Raw genomic sequence first — 20,956 nt, 5'->3', positions numbered from 1 at the left:
ACAGTCGTAGTTATAGTCTTGAACAGTTTTGTGATAAAGTGAAACTGCTGCTATTTGTTTCCCATAGTTTTCTGGACCCATGCCACTTTTGGACAATAACTACAATGCTGGTAGTGACACACGTGGAAGAGTGGCCTTGGCTTAAACCTGTGACTCAGCTGAAGTTGGGATCCTCTTGGGCCTTTTTTTTTACTAATAAACCTGCAATACAAAGAGCAGCAACAATGGGGTGAATTCAAGGTTAATAAAATTAAACTCAAACTAAGTATGAAAAACTAATAATAAAAATTATTATCAGTAGTAGTAGATTTTATTGAACTTTATGACAGATTAAAAAACCCCAAAAAACAACAAAAATGAATTTGGATTGGAGTTTTAACTTGCATTATATTTGCAACATTTCTTCCCTTCAATTTATTGCTTAAAAATCTATCGTGCAATTGTTTTTTCTTTTTGCCTGTCCCATTTGGTTCTTTAGCCGTCAGAATTGTTGTCTGAAGACCAACAAGGATACCCAGTGGATTTATTTTGCCAAATGGATCATCACGGCCTTGCCGTATTGGTCCATTTGATCGACCTTTGTTGTTATTATTTATTTTATTTTATTTTCAGTTGTTACAGACGGGACAGACATGACTGAGGGATAGGAAAGGGAGAAAGAAAGGTGAAGGAAAAGAAAAACAGAAGGGAAGAGGGACAGGGAGAAAGGGCACTTAAAAAGAGAAAGAAGAGAAAAAAAATCTCCTGGATCACCTGTTGAGAGAAAAAGAAGAGAAAACAAGCAAACAAACAGAGCAACATACTAAACACAACACCATCACGTTAATCTAGCTAAGTGTAAACAGCAGTAAATACTAAATATTGAATGTTGTTGTGTAGCAAGCAGGACCGACAGCGCATAATGTGCTTGGAAATAGCAGCCAATAAAGGTGTAGTTTATGTCTATGAACAGTGAACACCTGTGTGCACACCTGTGTGGATCAGCGCTTGTATCCAAAAGGGTCTGGGCCACATTTTCCCATGTAAGGGTCTGCTAGAGGATGTAGAGAGCCATAGCCCTGTCCCCCAGGGCATGAAGCAGGCATGGAGGAGATCCAGGCCCCAGACATCCAGAGGCCCCAGAGTGCGAGAGCCCAAGGATGACCACCGCAGGGGCATCCATGCCACCCTCCTGGGAAGAGCTGAGGAGAGCCCCAGATGAGGGGTCACCCAGTAGCCACGGAGCAGAAGCTAGAGGGAGCTGCAGTGGCGTGCCCACCGGTTCTGCCAGCAGCCAGCTGTCGGCAAGACCCAACCTGACATATGGTAAATGGACTGGTTCTTATATAGCGCTTTTCTACTCATCTGAGCACTCAACACAACTTTTGACAACTGAAAATAAAATAAAATAAAATAAACACAACTTGTGCATTCACCCATTCGCACAAGCACATCTTTCTAAGTGCTTCATAGCTAACATTCACACTCCGATGGATGCATCGGAGAGCAATTTGGGGTTAGTATCTTGCCCAAGGATATTTGGCATGTAGACTAGGGGAAGCCAGGAATCGAACCACCAACCTTCCAATCAGTGGATGACCTGCTCTACCACCTGAGCTACAGTATAGACACAGACAAACAGGCATACACAGACACAAACATGCATTCCCACCCTCATGCACACATATACAAATACTCAGCACTCACCCAACGTAGGGATAGACATACATGGACACTGTACACACAATCACACTCCCCAAACAAACTCTATACCCTGGGTCCAGGTACCCTCACCCTGGAGGGGGATACGCCACCTAGACCCAGGAGATGTTACCCTTTCCCCCAGGGTGGAGGCAAGCAGACCGCCCCAGGCTCCGCAGCAGCAGGGAGGCGCCGCATCCCAGATCCCAATCGGACGGCCAACACCTCCTTCCAGCCCCCCCGCCCCGATGGCCAGCAGAGAACAGGGGTGTGTGCAATTTTTTAGTGTGGGCGGTAATCACACTTCTGCTGTAGGAGTCTCAAAAACGTACAAAAAACTCACGTAACAAATCTGACTCATTCAGTGTGAAGGGGTTAAAAAAACATAAGCCATCTAAAATAAAATAGAAATATCCAGGAATTGTTCTTAATTTACGTCAACGCAACATTCCGGACAAAGCTTTGGTACACTTTCTTTACTAAGACGTTGGATGTCTACATGACACGACTTTGAGTTCAGAAAGTGTTGTGTGTATTCATAGATAGAGAGTGACTCCTGTTTTGATAAATAAAAGGAGTAAAAGTGAAAGTAATAAAAATGAAAGTAAAACTAAGGATTTTCAAACAAGAAAAACTGAGCTGAAACAATCAAAAATCACTCCGGAAAGGAAGTGAAACTGAATTGAACTAAAAACAAAAGAAAAACCAAAACTAATTTCAGAACATTTTCATTGTGCGGACAGCTGCTTGTGCATGAGTGCATACGATGAGGCCAACACAGCTCTTATACACTATAACTGCACAACGATACATGATAATAAAAACAGATGACTTCATACTCTCAATGTTTTAAATTTTTCCCCGTTTCTCCCCTTTTCTTGTTTTTCCAGCTCCACCACCACCATTTCTTTCATCCTAGTCAAACCCGTATCTCTAGTAATTCCCTTGCTGGGTGTCCCGTGGGAGGAAGTTGACGCGCTAAGCCCTGATTGTATTGAGAACAGCCGTAAAAGACACGAAGAAAAGTCACTTAACCACAGCAACTGATTGTTGTTTCCTCTATCTTCCTCCTGCACAACAATTGATGATTGTCTGCGAGGGCTGGGGCCTGACAGTGTCTGATTGGCTGATTGTTCCTGCAGCGCTGCACAGGGGCCTGTAAATGTGGCATTGTGGGAAGTGCCATTGTGTGCTCTTCCTCCAGTCAAGAGCTCATTCCCACGTGAAAGAGGTGCTGAGCTGGAGTGCAAGAGCAAAGCTAGGGTGGGGCCCCAGGAAACTAAGGGGACCCATTCCCAAGCAGCAAGACCTCTGCGAATGTGTGTGTTTGCAAACAAGTGCAACATAAAGTACTAGAACAACATGAAGAGGCTGTGAGTTTAAATGTCCTCAATATTTCATTTTTTTTCTTTTCTTTTTATAGAAAACTAATTTTAAGTTGCAAACACATATTCAAGATCGCCATAAGCAAAACAGTTCAAACTACAATAGGTTTCACTAATCTTCAAAAGCTTTGTGCAGCTTTATGTCTCTTGATTTCATTTATCCCACTGGAAGAACTTCAAACCTTGCATGTCATTATTTGTAAGAAGGCAAAGAACTTAAAACCTCTAGCATGAGCCAGCAAATAACTAGCTGTGGAATAAATACTTCCTGTGTGAAGGTTAAAAGACTGGATTTATAATATTAAATATATCTGACTTTGTGTGGTTTTAAAAGGGTACTGTAAAAGTTTATAGGTGCATTAGGTTGAGATTACTCACTTGTCACTTCCACCTGTATGTCCAGGTGTGTCTCCTGCCCGGTGACGATGTGGCGGGCGGAGCATCTGTAGGCTCCACTGTCTCTGGCCGTCAGGTTGCTTATTAACAGGACCAGCGAGTTGGAGAACTCTCCAAATGTGAACTGCTGATTATTCAAGCTGCGAGACTGTGCTTCCTCTGTGTTGTTCACTCTCTGCCATGACAGTGCTGTGTACAGGTATTTATTGGCTAAACAGGTGAGGTGGAGGTCTCCACCCTCTCTGGCCTCCTCCAGCTGCTTTACACAGAAGCCTCCAGGGACATCTGATGGAGACACAGAGCAGAGAAATACATGGATTAGTTGGAAAGAAGAAGTAAGGAGGAGGTATAAACAAATAGCCCTCCACTGAGATGAATAAGCCGTCTCAGTTTCCCGACATGCGAGTCTGGATCCTGACTGGTGCCTGAAACCAGGAGAGCTCATTCTACCAAGTCTTCATTTCTATAACCTTTGATGACTATGTTGAATGGCTATTGTGGGTTAAAGCAGCTAGTGGAATACAGTAAAAAGGCTTTTTATTTACTTTAGCCATCTGAAACTTCCCGTGGAAACGGCTTGAGAGTTTCCTGATGGCAGATAGTGTTTATCTTTCCCGAACACCCCAAGGCCTCCCGAAATAAGTGGACCTGCCAGTCCAAGGAAGTGCGCTGCACGGGGAAGTGGAATGATAAGAGCGCCAGGTTCCTGTTTCGCTCTTGCTCACACACTAAAAGCTCAGCACAGCCTGACTGCAGACACATACACACTCAGGTTTTACCTGTACAACACACTTCACATGGCACGCAAAACTACAGAGTACGAAATGTACGTGATGCATGCAAACTGTTATGTGCTACCGGGTATTTTCAACTCTGCATGATATGTTTGTGCAGGCATTTCTGCTCAGCTTTACTTCAGTTCTTGTATCTGAACAGTAATTCACACTTCTGGCTTTAAGTATATCTGCATCATACTGACTGCAGTTTTATTTTATTATTATTGTCAACCATTTAAATCCATTGCTCTGAGACATCAAGGTCTCTTTTTATATCAGTGTGGTGATCTTGCTGCAATACTCTTGCAATACTCAATATCCTTATCTTTTTTTGTTTTTCAAACATGATCATTATGCAAATAAGCTTGTCTGCACATTTGCACATATTTATGGCCTCTTCATTTACTGCTAATGTTGACTGAATGGTATTTTGTTTTTCATACAACATAGTAAAGATGTTGTAAGCTCAAGTTCATCATAAAACCCTGAAAATGTGCCAGCCATTAGGGAATGCATGAATGTGTGTGCGCATCGGTGTAAAAAGCAAATCAATATGAATCATAGATTTCAGAGGATTTTAACCTTCATGTTAGTAATGGAGTTATTTACAGTTAAGTTTTTGAATAAAGGTGTTTTTTATGTGTGCTATTTTGCCTTTGTGGATTTCAGCTTTAATTCAATGCAAAAGTATTGCATTAACTGTTCAGGATTTACAGCCATTCTTAAACACAGTCCCACATTTTCAGAGGCACAGAAGTAAGAGGTCAACTGGCCGACAAGCAGTTTTTCCCTTGAACTGTAAAGTTATCATTAGACTAAAAACCCCCAAATAATCTATTATACTCCTTAAAAATAATGATCCATGAATCCACTTGCCAGCTCTGCAACACCAAAAGACCTGAAATACCAGAGAAGGTGACTAAAATGGATGATCGCAGAATTCTTTCCATGGTTAAGAAAAATCCCATCACATTATCTAGTCAAGAACAGTCTCGAAGAGGTAGATGCATCATTGTAAGGTCTACAATGAAGAGACCTTCATGCGTGTAAATACAGAGGGTTTGCAAAGGTACAAACCACTGGTTACATTCAGGAACAAGAAGGAAGCATTCGACTTTGTCAGGAAACAAACTGAAAGAGCCTGCACTGGTGAAAAAAAAGATCTTTGGAAAAATTAAAACCAAGTTAAACTTGCACCAGAATGAAGAGAAAACAGCTCATGAAGTTTACCGCATTATCTGTCAAACATAGTGGAGACAACGTTATGAACCTGCCTCTTTTGGCTGCTGGGCTGGCAGGCTGTCTTTGTGTGTTTTGTGTTAGAGATGCACAGCGGGTGTGGTTGAGTTATTAGTGACTGGGAACACCTCGGCCCAGTCTTCACCAGTATAGACGCGCACTCCATTTGCTCCCTCGGGGGGAAAAACAACTCGACCTTTTTCCTTTTCTCTCTACCCAAACAACATTTCACTCACCACGTTAGGCAAAAAGCAAACATGCCAACACTACTCACTTACTGACTGAGGAATGTTTATTTTTTCCTTTGTAACTTCATTGAGTTTTGTTGAATTCAAATAAAATGTTTTTGTTGTTTTACTTGACTAATGGTCTGATTATGTGTCACAGCTTTTAAGGCACTCATGACAGAATAGTAATGTATGGCTTCCAAAGGAATTAAGCCACTATTGTACATTCATGATGTGAGAGCTGCTAGAAGTAGTAGGATGAATTGTAAAGTGTACAGGGTTCTATTCTCTGCTCTGATTCAGCCAAACGGCACAAAACTGATTGGACAGTGCAACCCAAGAGTTTCTTAAGTCAAAGAAATGGGATATGTTTCAGTGGCCAAGTCATTCACATTTCACATGTATTAAATACAAAACTGAAGGCACAGAGACCCATATACTGAAGGCAGCTGCAGACCTGGCAAAGCACCTTAGGGGCGAAAACAGAACATTTGGTGATGTTCATGGGTTCTACACTACAGAGAGTCACTGACTGCAGGTGGTTTTTTATCCAAATATTAAAAACAATCCTTACATTTAAGATTATGTTAGTTTGTCCAAATGAGTGTCTAAAAAAGGGCGGACTTGTGTTAAAAGCTGTCATTTTTAAACAATTCATGCAATACCTTTTTAAAGTCCCTGAATTAAAACTGAGAGTCTGCTCTGCAATTTCATCTTGAATGTTTGAATTTCCACTATAGTGGTGTGCAGAGTCAAATCTGCAAAAAACTAAAATAAATCTAACTATATATTTGAATGGGTAAAATAATCAAATAAGTATAAGATAGTTTGGTGTTTCTATTTTGGGAACATGCAGGCTCTGCATAAAGAGACTTTGAGTTAATGTACAAAGGATCAAGCAGAAGCTTTACTCCATGTTTATGATGTGGGAATAAGGAAAGAAAACTCCCACAATGATTGATCTTGTCTGGGATCACCTGTGATGTAGAAGTGGATGTCTAGCTGGTCTGCCCCCGCAGAGTTGGAGGCGATGCAGCGATACACTCCAGACACAAAGGCCTCTGCAACAGTCAGGACCCCCACCGTCTATGGAGAGCACAAACATCCGCATGAACAAACCGGCACTTAGGACATTATGAAAAACACCCACATTCATAAAGTTCAGTCTCATTACCTCTGCCACTGATGGCAGGAATCATGTTTTCCATGGGCTCACTGAGAAGACAATAGCAGTCTCTGAGCCAGACCTCTTGCCCATTTCCAACTTAGTAGGTCAACACTCGTATTATAGGTGAGAAGCTCTAAGTGTGTGCAGGAGAGACTTTACTACGAGTGAACCTGCAAGCGTGTGCAGTGGAGTGTCCCTTTAATAAGATGTTTAAAATATTATGCACACTCTTTTTGGATTAGTGCACCTGCAGGAAAGGAATATGCCAGAATTTGGACATGAAATCTTTCCTATAGAGCAAACTGGGATATTTTTTAAAGCTTATTTTCTACACTAATGTGTCACAGCTTTTCTGTCAGTCCCAGTGTGTATTTCTGTTCTTTACTTACCCTTTTCTTCCCCCGAAGCACTTCCTCTCTGTGCGTAACACTCAGGATGTGGTTGTGTGTAAACGAGGCGGGAAGACTCTCTGTCACAGGGCTCCATAGTGAGGAAGACGTGGGACACACACACCTTGAAGGCGGAGGAAGAGAGGGACTCAGCTGTGTTTGACAAAAATAATTTTTGGCTGCTTCCAGGTGTGCGAGTGTTTTTCTCAGCTGTGCTCAGCAGGAGGAAGAGCAGAACATCAGGAAAACGCTTTGACAGCTGCTGCTTGATGTTAAACCATGAATCACATCATCGTTACTATCACCACATTTTTGTCAATAGCCTCATGTCGTCTTTCCCTGCCCTGCAAGCTGACAATAGTGGATCTTTGAAGTGCTATGTAATGTTGGATTGTTCATCTATGAAGGATGCAGAGGTGGTATTGTCATCCTGCCGATTAACTTCCTTCTATTCTTAACAAATTAGCCCACATTTCCAGGACACGAGTTCCTGTCCCTCAATGACTCAAGCAAGTTTAAATCCATAGATTACACACTGGAGGAGCTGTGGGAACTTGAGCTTATGCAAGACGCTTTTTGGTTATTTACGCACATCACTTCATGACGAAAAAATTCTTAAATTATACAAGAGTTGGGTGGGGCCTTAATACACATAGACTGCTTGATCAGTTAGTTTCACAACTCTAGGAGAGAAGATCATCGGTTGGTTTTTTTTTCCATTTCTTGTAATTAGTCTGTGTAGGAAATGCTAAATGCTAAATTCATGAATTGAAATGATCTAGATCAAATATGATGTGATGTAAAGAGATACAAAAATACAACCAGGAGTTATTTCTTTGCAATATAATAATGATGTTAATAGTATCGTGTTCTGTAGATATTAATTTTGTTTCCTTTTTAAACATACTTTAAGGTGTTTCCAGTGTAGTAAAAATAAGTGCAGGTTTCATTATTTTAATAAACTTGATATAATTTTGAGTATGATTTTTTTTTATTTGTATATAATATATGCATTTAGAGTGATTTAGTGAAATTTGTTTAAATGTTCAGTAAAATATATCAAGTGAAAAAAGATTTTGACCATAAATTGATCTTGTTTACCAAAACAACCCCAAAAAACATATTCAGGAAAATTGTACATGTATTCAAATGATTCATTACTTAAACAATTACTGCAGTGTACATAACACTGGAGAGAGCTCGAGAAGGCTGGCTGCTCACGTAAGTTGACAAGAAGGACAAGAGTGTTCTTACTATTTTTATCTGTTTTATTAATGATTTAATTAAAATGTTTTGACTTTTATACATTGTTTTTTGTCTTCACTGTGACAAGTTTCTTTCTCCATTTGACGGACGTGACCCACATTTCCAATTTATTAGAATGAACTTCTGTTTGCCATTTCTTTGGGTTTTCCTCCACAGTGTTACATCTGAGTACTTAGAAAACCCTACAGCTGAGTAATGTGTGAGCAGATGCAATTAATTTTTGGACTGTCTTCATTCAGTCTTACTTACTTGACTGTTTTTCCTTGCTGAGCATATGGAAGTTTGATTTGTGGTGGAGTTGTAATCTGCAAATACAGTCTGCATCTCCACCTGTTCGTTTATGTTTGAGGCTGTTCATTGGTTTCCTTATCTCACATATATGAAGGTTTATAAAACTGTTTTAATGTATAATGAGTGCCTTGCAAAATATGCTTACACCTCTGGTGGTAAATGGACTGATTCTTATAGAGCACTTTTCTACTCTCCCGGAGTACTCAAAGCACTCTATACAACATGCCTCATTCACCCAATCACACCCATTCTCACAAGCACTTTATCTTTACGTAGTGCTTTCTAAGTACATTCACACTCCGATGGATGCAAGTTGGGGTTAGTATCTTGCCCAAGGATACCTGAGCCAGGGATCGAACCACCAACCTTCCGATCAGTAGGTGACCAGCTCTACCTCCTGAGCTACAGCTGTGGTTATGTAGTCTCTAGTATATATATATATATATACATATACATATATATATATACATATATATATATATATATATACATATATATATATATATATATATATATATATATATATATATATATACACACATACATATTACATATATATATATGTGTAATATGTACATGAAGTGAATTTTTTTTGCGCCAGTTTGAAAGTTTGAACATTTCCAGTTTAGAAATATCTCTATTTATAGAAAGAAAACTAAACTAAAATCAGGCTTTATTTGACAAGCATATGCTGGCATCCATGAAAGAGTGAAATTTAGACACAGACACTCTCCCATGATGCCAGTGGTTTTACTTGGAACCCCTGTTAGTAATGACACATGCGGTTTTTCAGACCTTAGCTCATGATTAATAGTAGGTAGGTCAGCTACCACCTCCATAGAGAACAACCTCCACTAGGGTTTAAATAGCTGGGACTCTCCACCTTTTTGTTTTTCAAGCTGAAGAAACCACTTGGATGAGAAGTAAAATGTTTTAAAGGAGACCAGCTGCCTCTGTTAAGACAACCATGACTAGGAACCTACACAGACATGGAGTCAGCATGTCTTGTAGATTTCAAACGACATGCAGATAATATAACGACTGTATCCAGTCTTTGTTTATCTTGGGTCTGTGTTTGAGTCCTTCCTGGCAGATAGAACAGTTCATTTTACCTGAGATTTGCTGCTTAAAGCACATATGATAAAACACTAAATGGATCTAGGCAATCAAGATTTGAGACTTGCAACATAAGAAAATGTAATTTTTCAGAAGCTGACCACGCTGCAGCTGTCAGCCAGCGACCAGGACAGCGAGCCGGGCGAGCTCATCTACCGCGTCACCAAACAGACGAGCCTGGGACACCTTGAGCATGCTGCCAGTCCAGGTAGACCAGACCTATATGTCAGTGTTTTTAGAAAGGACACAAAAGTAAAGATCAACACCAAACTTTTCCCACTGCTTGGTGAGTAGTTGGCATCCTACATGCAAACTGCAGATGACTATGGCAATCTGATTGCAACCAAAGCAATCACAATTATGTTTTTGGTGCAGCAGACCCTGATTTCACCTGGCAACCACCACAAACCAGTGGCTTTACCCCCAAAGTTGCCAGGGGTGTGCAGCGCTTTGGTCCATTGATCACCTCTCCGGTTTGAGCCTGTCCAAAGACATGCTTGTCAATTGGTGATTCTAAAGTGCCTGTTGGTGTGATGGAAGTATTTAAAAAAGTGACGGCAGGGTGTGGGGACGGGAGCTGAGCCGAGGAAGCCTTCATGCATCAAATACCAAGAAAGTCAGGGGAACACTGGGGAGGACAACAACAAAACTAAAACAGGGAGCTAAGAACTTAATCACAAAAACTTGACTTAACTACCGTATGTTTTCAATGTTTTTGTCACTTTTTACATAATCAAAGTCAAAGTAATGTCAGTACTTCCAAGCTTTAAACCCTGCATGGTCGTACTCTCTCCTGCACTCCATATTATCCTTTGTTGATCTACACACGTCTGTTGCTGCCACGGACGTCGCACGCTCGTACGTCATTGTCATGAGACAATTTTCTTTCTCGCGAAGAAAATGACGAGGATTAGTAACGCAGTAATGTAGCCTGCTTACAGGAAAGTAACAGTAATCGAATTACCTTTTTTGCAATAGTAATCCCTTACTTTACTCGTTACTTGAAAAAAGTAATCAGACTATGCATGTTGTCCATCTCTGGTCCACATACAGAAAGTATCATATAAAGATTTAAGGTATCGTGCCACATTTGACCTCTGACCTCTTGTTCATGGTTAATAAATTAAGAGTCAAAGTGAAAGACAAATTTGAAACTTTGTTACTTACTACCGTTGTTTGGAATATATGGGAATATAGAGAATTATATATTTTTATTTAAAGAAAGAACTCACATGTTTTCATTTCTAGTCTTTAAAACCTGTCTCTACCCATCTAGTATTAATTCCTTCTGGGATACAAGTATGTATATTATGCACACACACAAACACACATGCAGCTATTACCCATTTCTTGTTTTTATACCTAAGATGAATTATTGTTGAATGAAGACATTTTTCAAACACATGTAAAATGTGGCCAATTGTGTTTATTGGGTAAAGGAAAAGGTAGAAGGGGGGAAAGGGGGGAAAGAAAGAAGGAAAGAAAGGGGAGAGAAAACCCCAACAATCCCCTCTGAGCAAGCACCAGGCGACAGTGGATAGGAAAAACCCCTTTAAAGTGAAAGGAACCTAAAGGAGAAACCTATGGCAGAACCAGGCTCAGGAGGGGGCAGTCAACTGCCGGGACTGGTCGGGGGGTGAGGGTGAAAAAAGAAAAAGGAGGGAGGGGAAGGGGAAGGGGGAAAAGGGGGGATAGAAAGAAGGAAAGAAAGGGGAGAAAAAACCCCAACAATCCCCTCTGAGCAAGCACCAGGCGACAGTGGATAGGAAAAACTCCTTTAAAGTGAAAGGAACCTAAAGGAGAAACCTATGGCAGAACCAGGCTCAGGAGGGGGCAGTCAACTGCCGGGACTGGTCGGGGGGTGAGGGTGAAAAAAGAAAAAGGAGGGAGGGGAAGGGGAAGGGAAAGGGGAAGGGGGAAAATGAAGATGGAATAGAGGTGGAGGAAGACGAGGTTACATCAGGTGAGAAGCAGCAGTGTCTCTCCTCCAGAACCAGAAGAAGCGTTTTTTCTTCTTTTTCAGATACTCTTCCACGAGCACTTTTTTCTCAATGATGAGGGTTTTCAGCTCATCCATTGTTTCTGTGTTTTCTTTCTCAAGTTTGTTGCATCTTTTCACCATGTCTTCTAATTGTTCTTGTTTTTCTTTAAGATGGTCTTTCAGTTCTTTAACTGCTGCCTCCTCTATTTGCTTTGCCTTGTGCACATCCGTGTGCATGTCTTCCAGCTGCTGGTTTCTCTTCTGGATATCTTGAAGTCTACACTGCAGGTCTTTATGTGTTTTCTGTTGTTCTTGCTTTTGCGCCTGGATTTCAGTGTTTTTGTGCTTCAAGGTCTTAGAAAGTTCTTCAAGTTCGGTATTTTTTCTCAGCATTTCATTGATGCTACTCTGCATCGCTGAGCATTGATTTTCCAGTTTTTTCTTTTCTCCTTCCAGTACATTTGTTTTGTACTTCGTTTCATTATACAATTCTTGGAGTTCTTCATTTTTCCTCTGGAGAACAAGTTTTTCTTCTTCCTGTTTTATTTTCTGTTGGTCTTTTTCTTGAAGCAGCTCATTATTTCCGTGCACTTTTTTATCGAGCCTGATTTGGAGTAATCTGTGTTTTTCCTCCATCTCGTCAAGCTTGGAGTCCATTTCCTTCTGTTTCATTTCCATTTGCTTCTTGTTTTGAAGCAACTGTTGATTTTTGTGCAGAGTTTTGTCATGCTTCACCTGCAGAGCTTTGTATTTTTCCTCCATGGCTTGGAGTTTGTTCTGCAGGTCTCTCTGCTCTACGGGCTCTTGTTTCTTGTCTTGGAGGAACTCTTTATTTCTCTCCAGAGCTTCATCAAGAATTACTTGCAAGCCTTTATTGTGTTTCTCGATGTTCCTCAGCTTGCAATCCATTTCTTCCTGTTGTATTTTCTGTTGGTCTTTCTCGTGAAGGAACTCTTTATTTTTAAGGAGTGTTTCCTCAAGAGTTATTTGGAGCATTTTGCATTTTTCCTCTAAGACTTCAAACTTGCGGTCTGTTTCTTTCTCGAGCATTTCTTGTTGCTCTCTGTCTTGAATGAACTCTTTATTTCTGTGCATTTTTTTATCGAGCCTGATTTGGAGCAATCTGTGTTTTTCCTCCATCTCGTCAAGCTTGGAGTCCATTTCTTTCTGTTTAATTTCCATTTGCTTCTTGTCTTGAAGCAACTGTTGATTTTTATGCAGAGTTTTGTCATGCTTCACCTGCAGAGCTTTGTGTTTTTCTTCCTTGGCTTGGAGTTTGTTCTGCAGGTCGCTCTGCTCTACGGGCTCTTGTTTCTTGTCTTGGAGGATCTCCTTATTTCTCTCCAGAGCTTCATCAAGCATAACCTGCAAGCCTTCATTTTGTTTCTCGATGTTCCTCAGCTTGCAATCCATTTCTTCCTTTTGTATTTTTTGTTGGTCTTTCTCGTGAAGGAACTCCTTATTTCTCTCCAGAGCTTCATCAAGCATTACTTGCAAGCCTTCATTTTGTTTCTCGATGTTCCTCAGCTTGCAATCCATTTCTTCCTGATGTATTTTCTGTTGGTCTTTCTCGTGAAGCATCTCTTTATTTTTTAGCAGTGTTTTCTCAAGAGTCATTTGCAGCATTTTCAGTTCTTCCTCCAAGACTTCAAGCTTGGAGTCCGTTTCTTTCTCGAGCATTTCTTGTTCCTCTCTCTCTTGAATGAACTCTTTATTTCTGTGCACTGTTTTATCGAGCCTGATTTGGAGCAATCTGTGTTTTTCCTCCAACTCGTCAACATTGGAGTCCATTTCTTTCAGTTTCATTTCCATTTGCTTCTTGTCTTGAAGCAACTGTTGATTTTTGTGCAGAGTTTTGTCATGCTTCACCTGCAGCGCTTTGTATTTTCCCTCCATGGCTTGGAGTTTGCTCTGCATGTCTCTCTGCTGTGTGGACTGTTGTTTCTCTTCTTGGTGGATTTCTTTCAGTTTTTCCAGAGCTTCGTCAAGCTTCTCTTGGAGCTCCTGATTCTTCTTCACCATGTTTTCCTGTTTTATGCTCTCTTTTTTCTCCCTTTGGAGCAGATCTTTATTTTTTTCCAGAGCTTCGTCAAGCTTTTCTTGGAGCTCCTGATTCTTTTTGAGCATTTTATCCCCTTTAATGCTCTCTTTTTTCTCCTTTTGGAGCAGATCTTTATTTTTTTCCAGAGCTCCATCAAGCTTTTCTTGGAGCTCCTGATTCTTCTTGAGCATTTTATCCCCTTTAATGTTCTCTTTTGTCTCCTTTTGGAGCAGATCTTTAATTTTTTCCAGAGCTCCATCAAGCTTTTCTTTCAAGCTGATTCTTCTCATCTTGGAGATCCCTTTGTTTCTCCTCAATAATACCCTGTTTTTCTTTAAGCTGGTAGGATAATTCTTCTAATTTAGCACTCTTTCTCTCATTTTCTTCCATCAGGATCTTAATCTTCTCTCTGTTCATGAGATTTTCTTTCTCCATTTCTTCCAGTTGCTTTTCCTCTAATTCTACCTGTTCATCCCAAGGAAGAGAGCTGATATAAGGGTCTAGGGACTCATACCATGGAATAGAGCTGGGGTCAACTTCTTGTCTTTCTTGCTGTTTCTGAGACATGTTGGAGTCTGTATACCGTGAGTACGGAAAGGATCCAAATGTTTGAAAATGCTTTACTGGTGAACGTTTGAATGCTGCTAACACAAGTGCTGCAAATAACGGACTAAAAGTTGTACATCCTCACCCCTACTTAAGGATTCATGAGGATCAAAGGATCAAAGGATCAAAGCTTTAGGAGCCTGTGACATCAGAATTCCATAAGCCAATGAGGTTGTCACATGACATTTTTGAATGAGGTCATATTTTTGTATGAAATTTTTTTTTAAATAACATCAACATTCCGTAAGCCAATGAGGTTCTTACATGACTTTTGAATGAGGATAATTTTTTTACTTGGAAAATTACCAATAAAGTTTCAATCCCTGTTATTTTTGTAAAAAAAAAAAAAAAAAAAGTATTATTGCAATAACATACAAAGTGAGTAAAGAAAGTAAGTAAAAGTACAGTTTTATTTATACAGCACCTTTCAAGACAAATTAATTTTGTTTGCGTTGTATTGGTAACTCGTTGAAGTGTTACTGGGTATCATAACCAGACAGTTTGCACATACAGTGAGTGAAAGCATTGGGTGGACTGAATCAGGCTAAATTAAATCGATAGAACTGAGTGGAGTTCTATCAATTGTATTGATCAGAGAGTTAGAACAACAACTAAAAGAAACTTTGATTAATCTGAAAGGAACTAATATAGGTATACTGGTAGCTGATACAAATCAGGATTTAAAACCATTTTTGGCTTGTTTTTCTGTTTGACTCCTTGTTTTATTCAATATTACAATTTATATGATAGTATTATGGGTTTGTTAAACTGTTCCATGTGAAAATATTGGGAAATGAAATATCACAGCTGGAACTCAATGAAAGTGTAAATTCAGAAGAAGTTTTGGCCTTTTCCTCATTAATGCACATCATAGATAACTATGTAATGTGTCTGTTGCACACTTTGTATGTCAGGAATAACCACAAATGTGTTGTCTTACAAACGGCTGTATCAGGTTTTTGCATCCACAATAAGCGAGGATAACAAAACTCCTGGAGAGCAAAAAAAAATCTGGTTCTTGTTTTTAAGACAGTCGCCTTTAGTTTCACGCTGAGTGATGCTGGATTGTTGCAGACAAACCTGATTATGTTTCCCACTGGGTTTTATACTTCAGAGGCAACACAGAGTAAAGAGAAGCATTGTTATTTCAGTTTAACTTTAGTCTCAGTTTAGTTTTATCCCCTTGTAAATTTGATAAGAGCCAAATTGAGGAAACAAACTCGGTGTGTGGCCAGAAAATGCCATGGTGGCTTACAAACACATGTCACAACAAAATATGAAGGATAAGACAACACACGTATAACGGAAAGAGACTCCACGACCTTGCCATGGTGCCATGAACGCCCAGGTTTGCAAATACAATAACTTGAAAACGAAGCAATGTTGTATTTTCAAATTGATACCATAGATACATCTAGCACAAGACTCGAAAAAGTTTGAATCTTCGTGACCTTGACCTCAAGGTCTGATGCCAAGTCTTGTCACTGGAGATTGAGGTGATGCAGGATTTTGACATTTATTCTATATGTGCAGCTACTAAGAGGCTGAAGGATAACACTGATATTTTTATATTGGATCAGGTGACCATGAGTCCTCCCTTAGTTATGGTGCAATAGGTCTCGGCTGCTGGGCGATTCCCATGATGCACTGAGTGTTTCTTCTTCAGTCACCTGTTTCACTCGCTCTGTGTTAATACACATTTCTGCATTTAATTATTATTAAAATCTGGCTGTCTTTCACAGTGTGCCTTTGTTTGTTTTCCATCCCTCAAGGCAGATGGCCACACCTCCCCGATCTGGTTTTTCCTTTCCATTGCTCATAGCAACTGTTGTTGTGATTTGGCTCTAAATAAATAAACTGAATTCAATAATAAATGGTTAAGATGAGCAAATTTTTTAATTCAGCACCAACAGTCACACAGTTCTTTAAAACGTTTCAAAAAAATTGACAGTGAGGCAACAATACACTGGAAAAGTTACGCAACATTAGAAATGCTGGTGAAACCTGTAATGTTAGGAGTGAAGATGTGGAGGAATTCACTACTCTGTGAAAGACTGTGTGCACAGAGCAATGTAAAATGTTTCTCAACATGAGATTACAAAGAACTGGGGAGTTTCATTAAAAAGAAAAACAAGTAAGCGCAGACTTTCAGTATTGAGCAAAAAGCAAAACTGAAAGTCTGATCTACATTAGAAACAAGTTTGAAATCATTGCATGATGTGCTGCAGGAACACCTCTGAAAACTATCAGTTAACACAGCTCGTCTCTGCGCCCACATATTCAGGTTAACACTGAAACATAAAAAAACTCTCTCTCTCTCTACACACACACATATATATATATATATATATATATATATATATATATATATATATATATATATCCAGCGGTGCCACTTTCTCAGAGTCAAATTAAAATGGATTTGATGATCTTGCCTAATTTTTGCAAAACCAGATTGCAACAAGCTAATTGTCTAGTTGCGCTGCCACTCTGGTCCAGACCTGCAATTGAAAACAACTCATTACAGTGAGTAAAACCCACGCTATAATCAGATTCGTCATTCTTTTTTTTCTTTTTTTCCCTGTAAATCAACAAGCAAAGAAATCCTCAGAAGTTTCAGAGGTCCATATAGTCAGTCATATATTTTTTTCTAAAGTTTATTATTTTTATTTATTATTTATATTCTTTTCAGATTTCAATAAATATCTTACAATGCCTCATGTCAAAAAGGCAACCTTTACAAACGTTCAACGTGCTAATTATTTGTGTTGAGATTTATGTGCCAACTTTTTCGTTTTTAAAAAATGTGTAGATGTTATTACAAAATATCTAAAATATTTTATATTATAGTGAAAAAAATATTGCACCTTCATTTCATCTAGTGAATACAATTTTGATATGTTTAACCTCCACTCTTCCACGGCATGCATTTTTAATTTGTCTTTGATATTTGGGCTGATTGGGACCTGATGAATGTAAAAACAAAGAATTACTAGATTCTTTTTTTAACCTAATCTTTGTTTCTACGAACAACGAGAGCCACATATGAGGATATTCGTTTAAAATTTCGATAGAACAGTAGCAGTATAATGTCCTTGTAAGTGGATATCAGGCCCTTGCAGAGCAAAATTGAGTATTTTGGTCTAAATAACCCAAAATGTGATCTCCACATATGTGGACGCCAGGAGGTTAAAGGGGAAATGAGTCTGTTTGCAGAGAGACAGAAAACCAAAGTGTGACACGGATTAGATCTCCAGTGGATTCAGTTTATTTGTTCTCACATTTAATTTATCATTGATCTGGAAAAGTCCTGCATGTGTTATCAGCTATCGCCTCTCAGCTGGACAGCTACTGCCCAGTTCCACTTTCTCTCGCTTGCAGATGGCTCAAATTGCAGCAGATCACTCCTGTTTTAACTCGGCCGCACTGTGAAGTTTTGAATAGATTTTAAACAATGGATTAGCTCCATGATACTGATCTTTTAACTCAGTATTTTGCCTCCAGGTCACTGAGGTCCTCATTCCAATGACTTCCCTCACTGCCCTCACGTAAAAGCTAAAGGCGACCTTTGAGGTTATTGCCCTTGGGCTCTGAAACAGCGTACCTTCCCACAGAAGAAGCTGTTCAGCTGACAATGTTAAATCACCTCTAAATACCTCACTGTTTTTAGATTTTTAGGTATTTTAGTCAAATCTGAGGTCTCTTTTGGTTTGGTTGAGCTCACTATAAATTGTTTCTGTTATCATTGGTAAAATTTATTTGTGTTTTTATTCAAATTTCTGACTAATGTTTTTCACTTATGATCTTTACTATGTTCTCTGTGTATGTTCCTGTTAAAAAAAACTGACTTCAAGTGATTAAGCTAACATTTACTGAACTGTTAATTATTCATGTCAACCACTAATGTGAAGCCAGTTTAAATGGGGAAATCCTGAGCAATGAATAAATTCTCAGTAACTTACAAATGTTAATGTCTTAAGCTGAGGTATTTGTAGCTCACATACCTCAGCACAACAAGTACAGACTTCACCTCCACAGATTCAAGCTCTCCTGTTTGTGCCTCACTTTCAGTACACTGCAGGTGATCATCTGGCTGCACACAAACAGCCTAAATAGTGAAGAAGCGTTACTTAAATACGTAGAAAAATATAATAAGGGTGCGTTTAGTTTCTAAATTCAACTATAAAAGCTTTTATAAAACACTAGTTGTTATTACAGAATTACATTTTTAATGTGAAAAATCTGGTGTGCACCTGCAGACCAAGCCACTGGGCTGAAAACTGAAGTTTCCTCACATACCCACTGGAGGCTGGCTCCACAGGTGAGTGAATCCCTGTAGACTCCCATGTCTAAATGGCCAGTTTTGCAGCAGAAATAAACAAACCTGGACTTTGTGTGCAGGGGTGATTTCTTTTTTATTTTTATAAACCAGCTACCTTATAAAAGGATGCTCCCTCCTTTTTTTAAGACATTAACTCTCCTCCTGCTTGTAAACGATCACTTCCACTTTGTTCACTGATGCTCTGCCTGTTTATGGATGTGCCACTGCCCCCCTCCTCTCATCTCTCTGTCTCTGTCTGTATCCTTGTCGTCATCTTTTTCTGTCTGCCCTGAGCTCCTCCCTGTCTTCGGTTCCTCTCTGCTCACTGATTGCTCTTCCTCTTGGCATCGAGATAGTGTGCGAGTTACACAAGTGACCCACCCTGTGCATGACACCAAGGGCCTGACACACACATGCTATGCGAATGCACACAGACACCCACACCTACAGTACCATACCACCTAGCTAATACTCCCACGCCTCTCAGGAAACACTTTCTGACTCAAAGTCGCCCTCACACACACACATACACAAACACACACATAGAATTAGTTAGATGGATGTGTGAACATGAACATGGTTAGACACAGAAAATGAACACGTATAAATTTCTATATATGCACGCAGACACACCACATTCACACAGTGTGTGCTTGCAAACAGGGTGAGCAGCGGCTGCTTGGGTATATGAATGGACTGCTTCGAGTTGTGTATCAGAGGGGTCATCTGCTGCCTTTTCTTCCTTTCCTGTTATGTTGCTTAAAATACACTTTTACTGCTGCCCCTGTGTGTTCCTGTCTTAGCCCCCAACCCCCCAAAATAACCGTGGCGCATGTAAACGAATACACAAATATAAGCAAGGTTTAATGCAAAAAAACACAAACAACTGATATAACACTTCAGTACAGCTTAAGAGAGTCATACAGAGTCAAATATTGTCATATGTAAGTTAGTTGTATAAAATTATTAAATATTAGATTCATATATTACTCATAGAACATCTGTATACAAGCAATTAATCACATTAGCAGACACCCGTAGAATAGGATACACAAACACACACGCGCGCACACACACACACAATTGTGCGCAAGCACACACACTGTCACCCTCTTTACACTCACATGCACAAATGGACTTTATTCAAACACTTATGCTACTCATTCTCATAAAATGGCTTGTAGTATCACGCATACACTTAGATTTTAATTAACTTCTGATACAAAGACAACAGGGCTGTTATACTGACACCATATGACACATAAATGAGACATTTTGATATGGGATGATAGTGAGCGACACAGGATCGTCTCTGGCCTTCTCAGACTTCCTACATGGTAGGTATCTGCAGACACTTAGTCTGTTAATAGAGAACTGAAGGAATCCCATAGTGAACAGCACAAAGCATGTCCTCTCTCCTTTTTCGCCCGTCCAAGGTAAGCACACTGATCTTCTACTGGTGGTTAAAAAAATCGCAACAGAAACTCACAGCTTTTTTTCTTTTTCTCTTTTGGATGTCAAAATCAGATCGGGGCTTGGGTCAGGCAGGCACGGTTCATGCACCCATTTTAGTACCACTCTAGGACACAAAAAACAAGCGAAGCAGCTCCAGAAATGTGGCTGGTGGATGGGTGGAATTGCACTTTTTCTGGCTCAAATGTCTGTGAAATATAAAAAGCATCAAACTACAGGACAGCCTGGTGTAGCGGGGAGACTTAAACTGGAAAAAGGAAGGAAATAAATAATCAGTGAAGCAGGTGTCCTTATATCCTTAGTGTTGTGGCGTATATAACTCCTGGTTTTTTGTATCTCCTGGTCATCACTGCTCAGCAGTGTTCCAAGTCACTTTACTCATTTTCCAGTATACTGAGCTTGCGATTGTCACTATGGATCACTGATGATGTCACTGAGGGTTTTGGCTGCTGTCGAGAGGCACCGATGAGTGTGTGGAGGTGATGTAGGGGGAGGGCTCCAGAGTGGGAGGTGATGGGGAGTTTTTCTTTTGTAAATGTGAAGGATGCTGGGTTGTGGTGCAGGTCAGGGCTGGTGATGGAAGGGGGTTTAGAGGTATGTG

At 39.9% G+C, this 20,956-nt stretch overlaps 1 protein-coding gene across 1 annotated transcript in view; it reads right to left on the bottom strand.

Moving 5' to 3' along the window:
* flt1 (fms related receptor tyrosine kinase 1) overlaps window positions 1–20,956 on the bottom strand; it is a 50,236-nt gene that overhangs the window by 16,322 nt on the left and 12,958 nt on the right. Inside the window, exons 11-13 of the mRNA XM_085173298.1 lie at window positions 7,261–7,384; window positions 6,681–6,789; window positions 3,444–3,746 (exon numbers count right to left, since the gene is read on the bottom strand). Coding sequence (XP_085029424.1) covers window positions 3,444–3,746; window positions 6,681–6,789; window positions 7,261–7,384 — 536 coding nt within the window. The remainder of the gene's footprint in view (window positions 1–3,443; window positions 3,747–6,680; window positions 6,790–7,260; window positions 7,385–20,956) is intronic.

Source organism: Neolamprologus multifasciatus, chromosome 9 (assembly GCF_963576455.1).
Source record: "Neolamprologus multifasciatus chromosome 9, fNeoMul1.2, whole genome shotgun sequence".
Classification (NCBI taxonomy): Eukaryota; Metazoa; Chordata; class Actinopteri; order Cichliformes; family Cichlidae; genus Neolamprologus; species Neolamprologus multifasciatus.
Note: the sequence above shows the minus strand (reverse complement) of the source record. Positions and strands in the feature narration are given on the sequence as shown.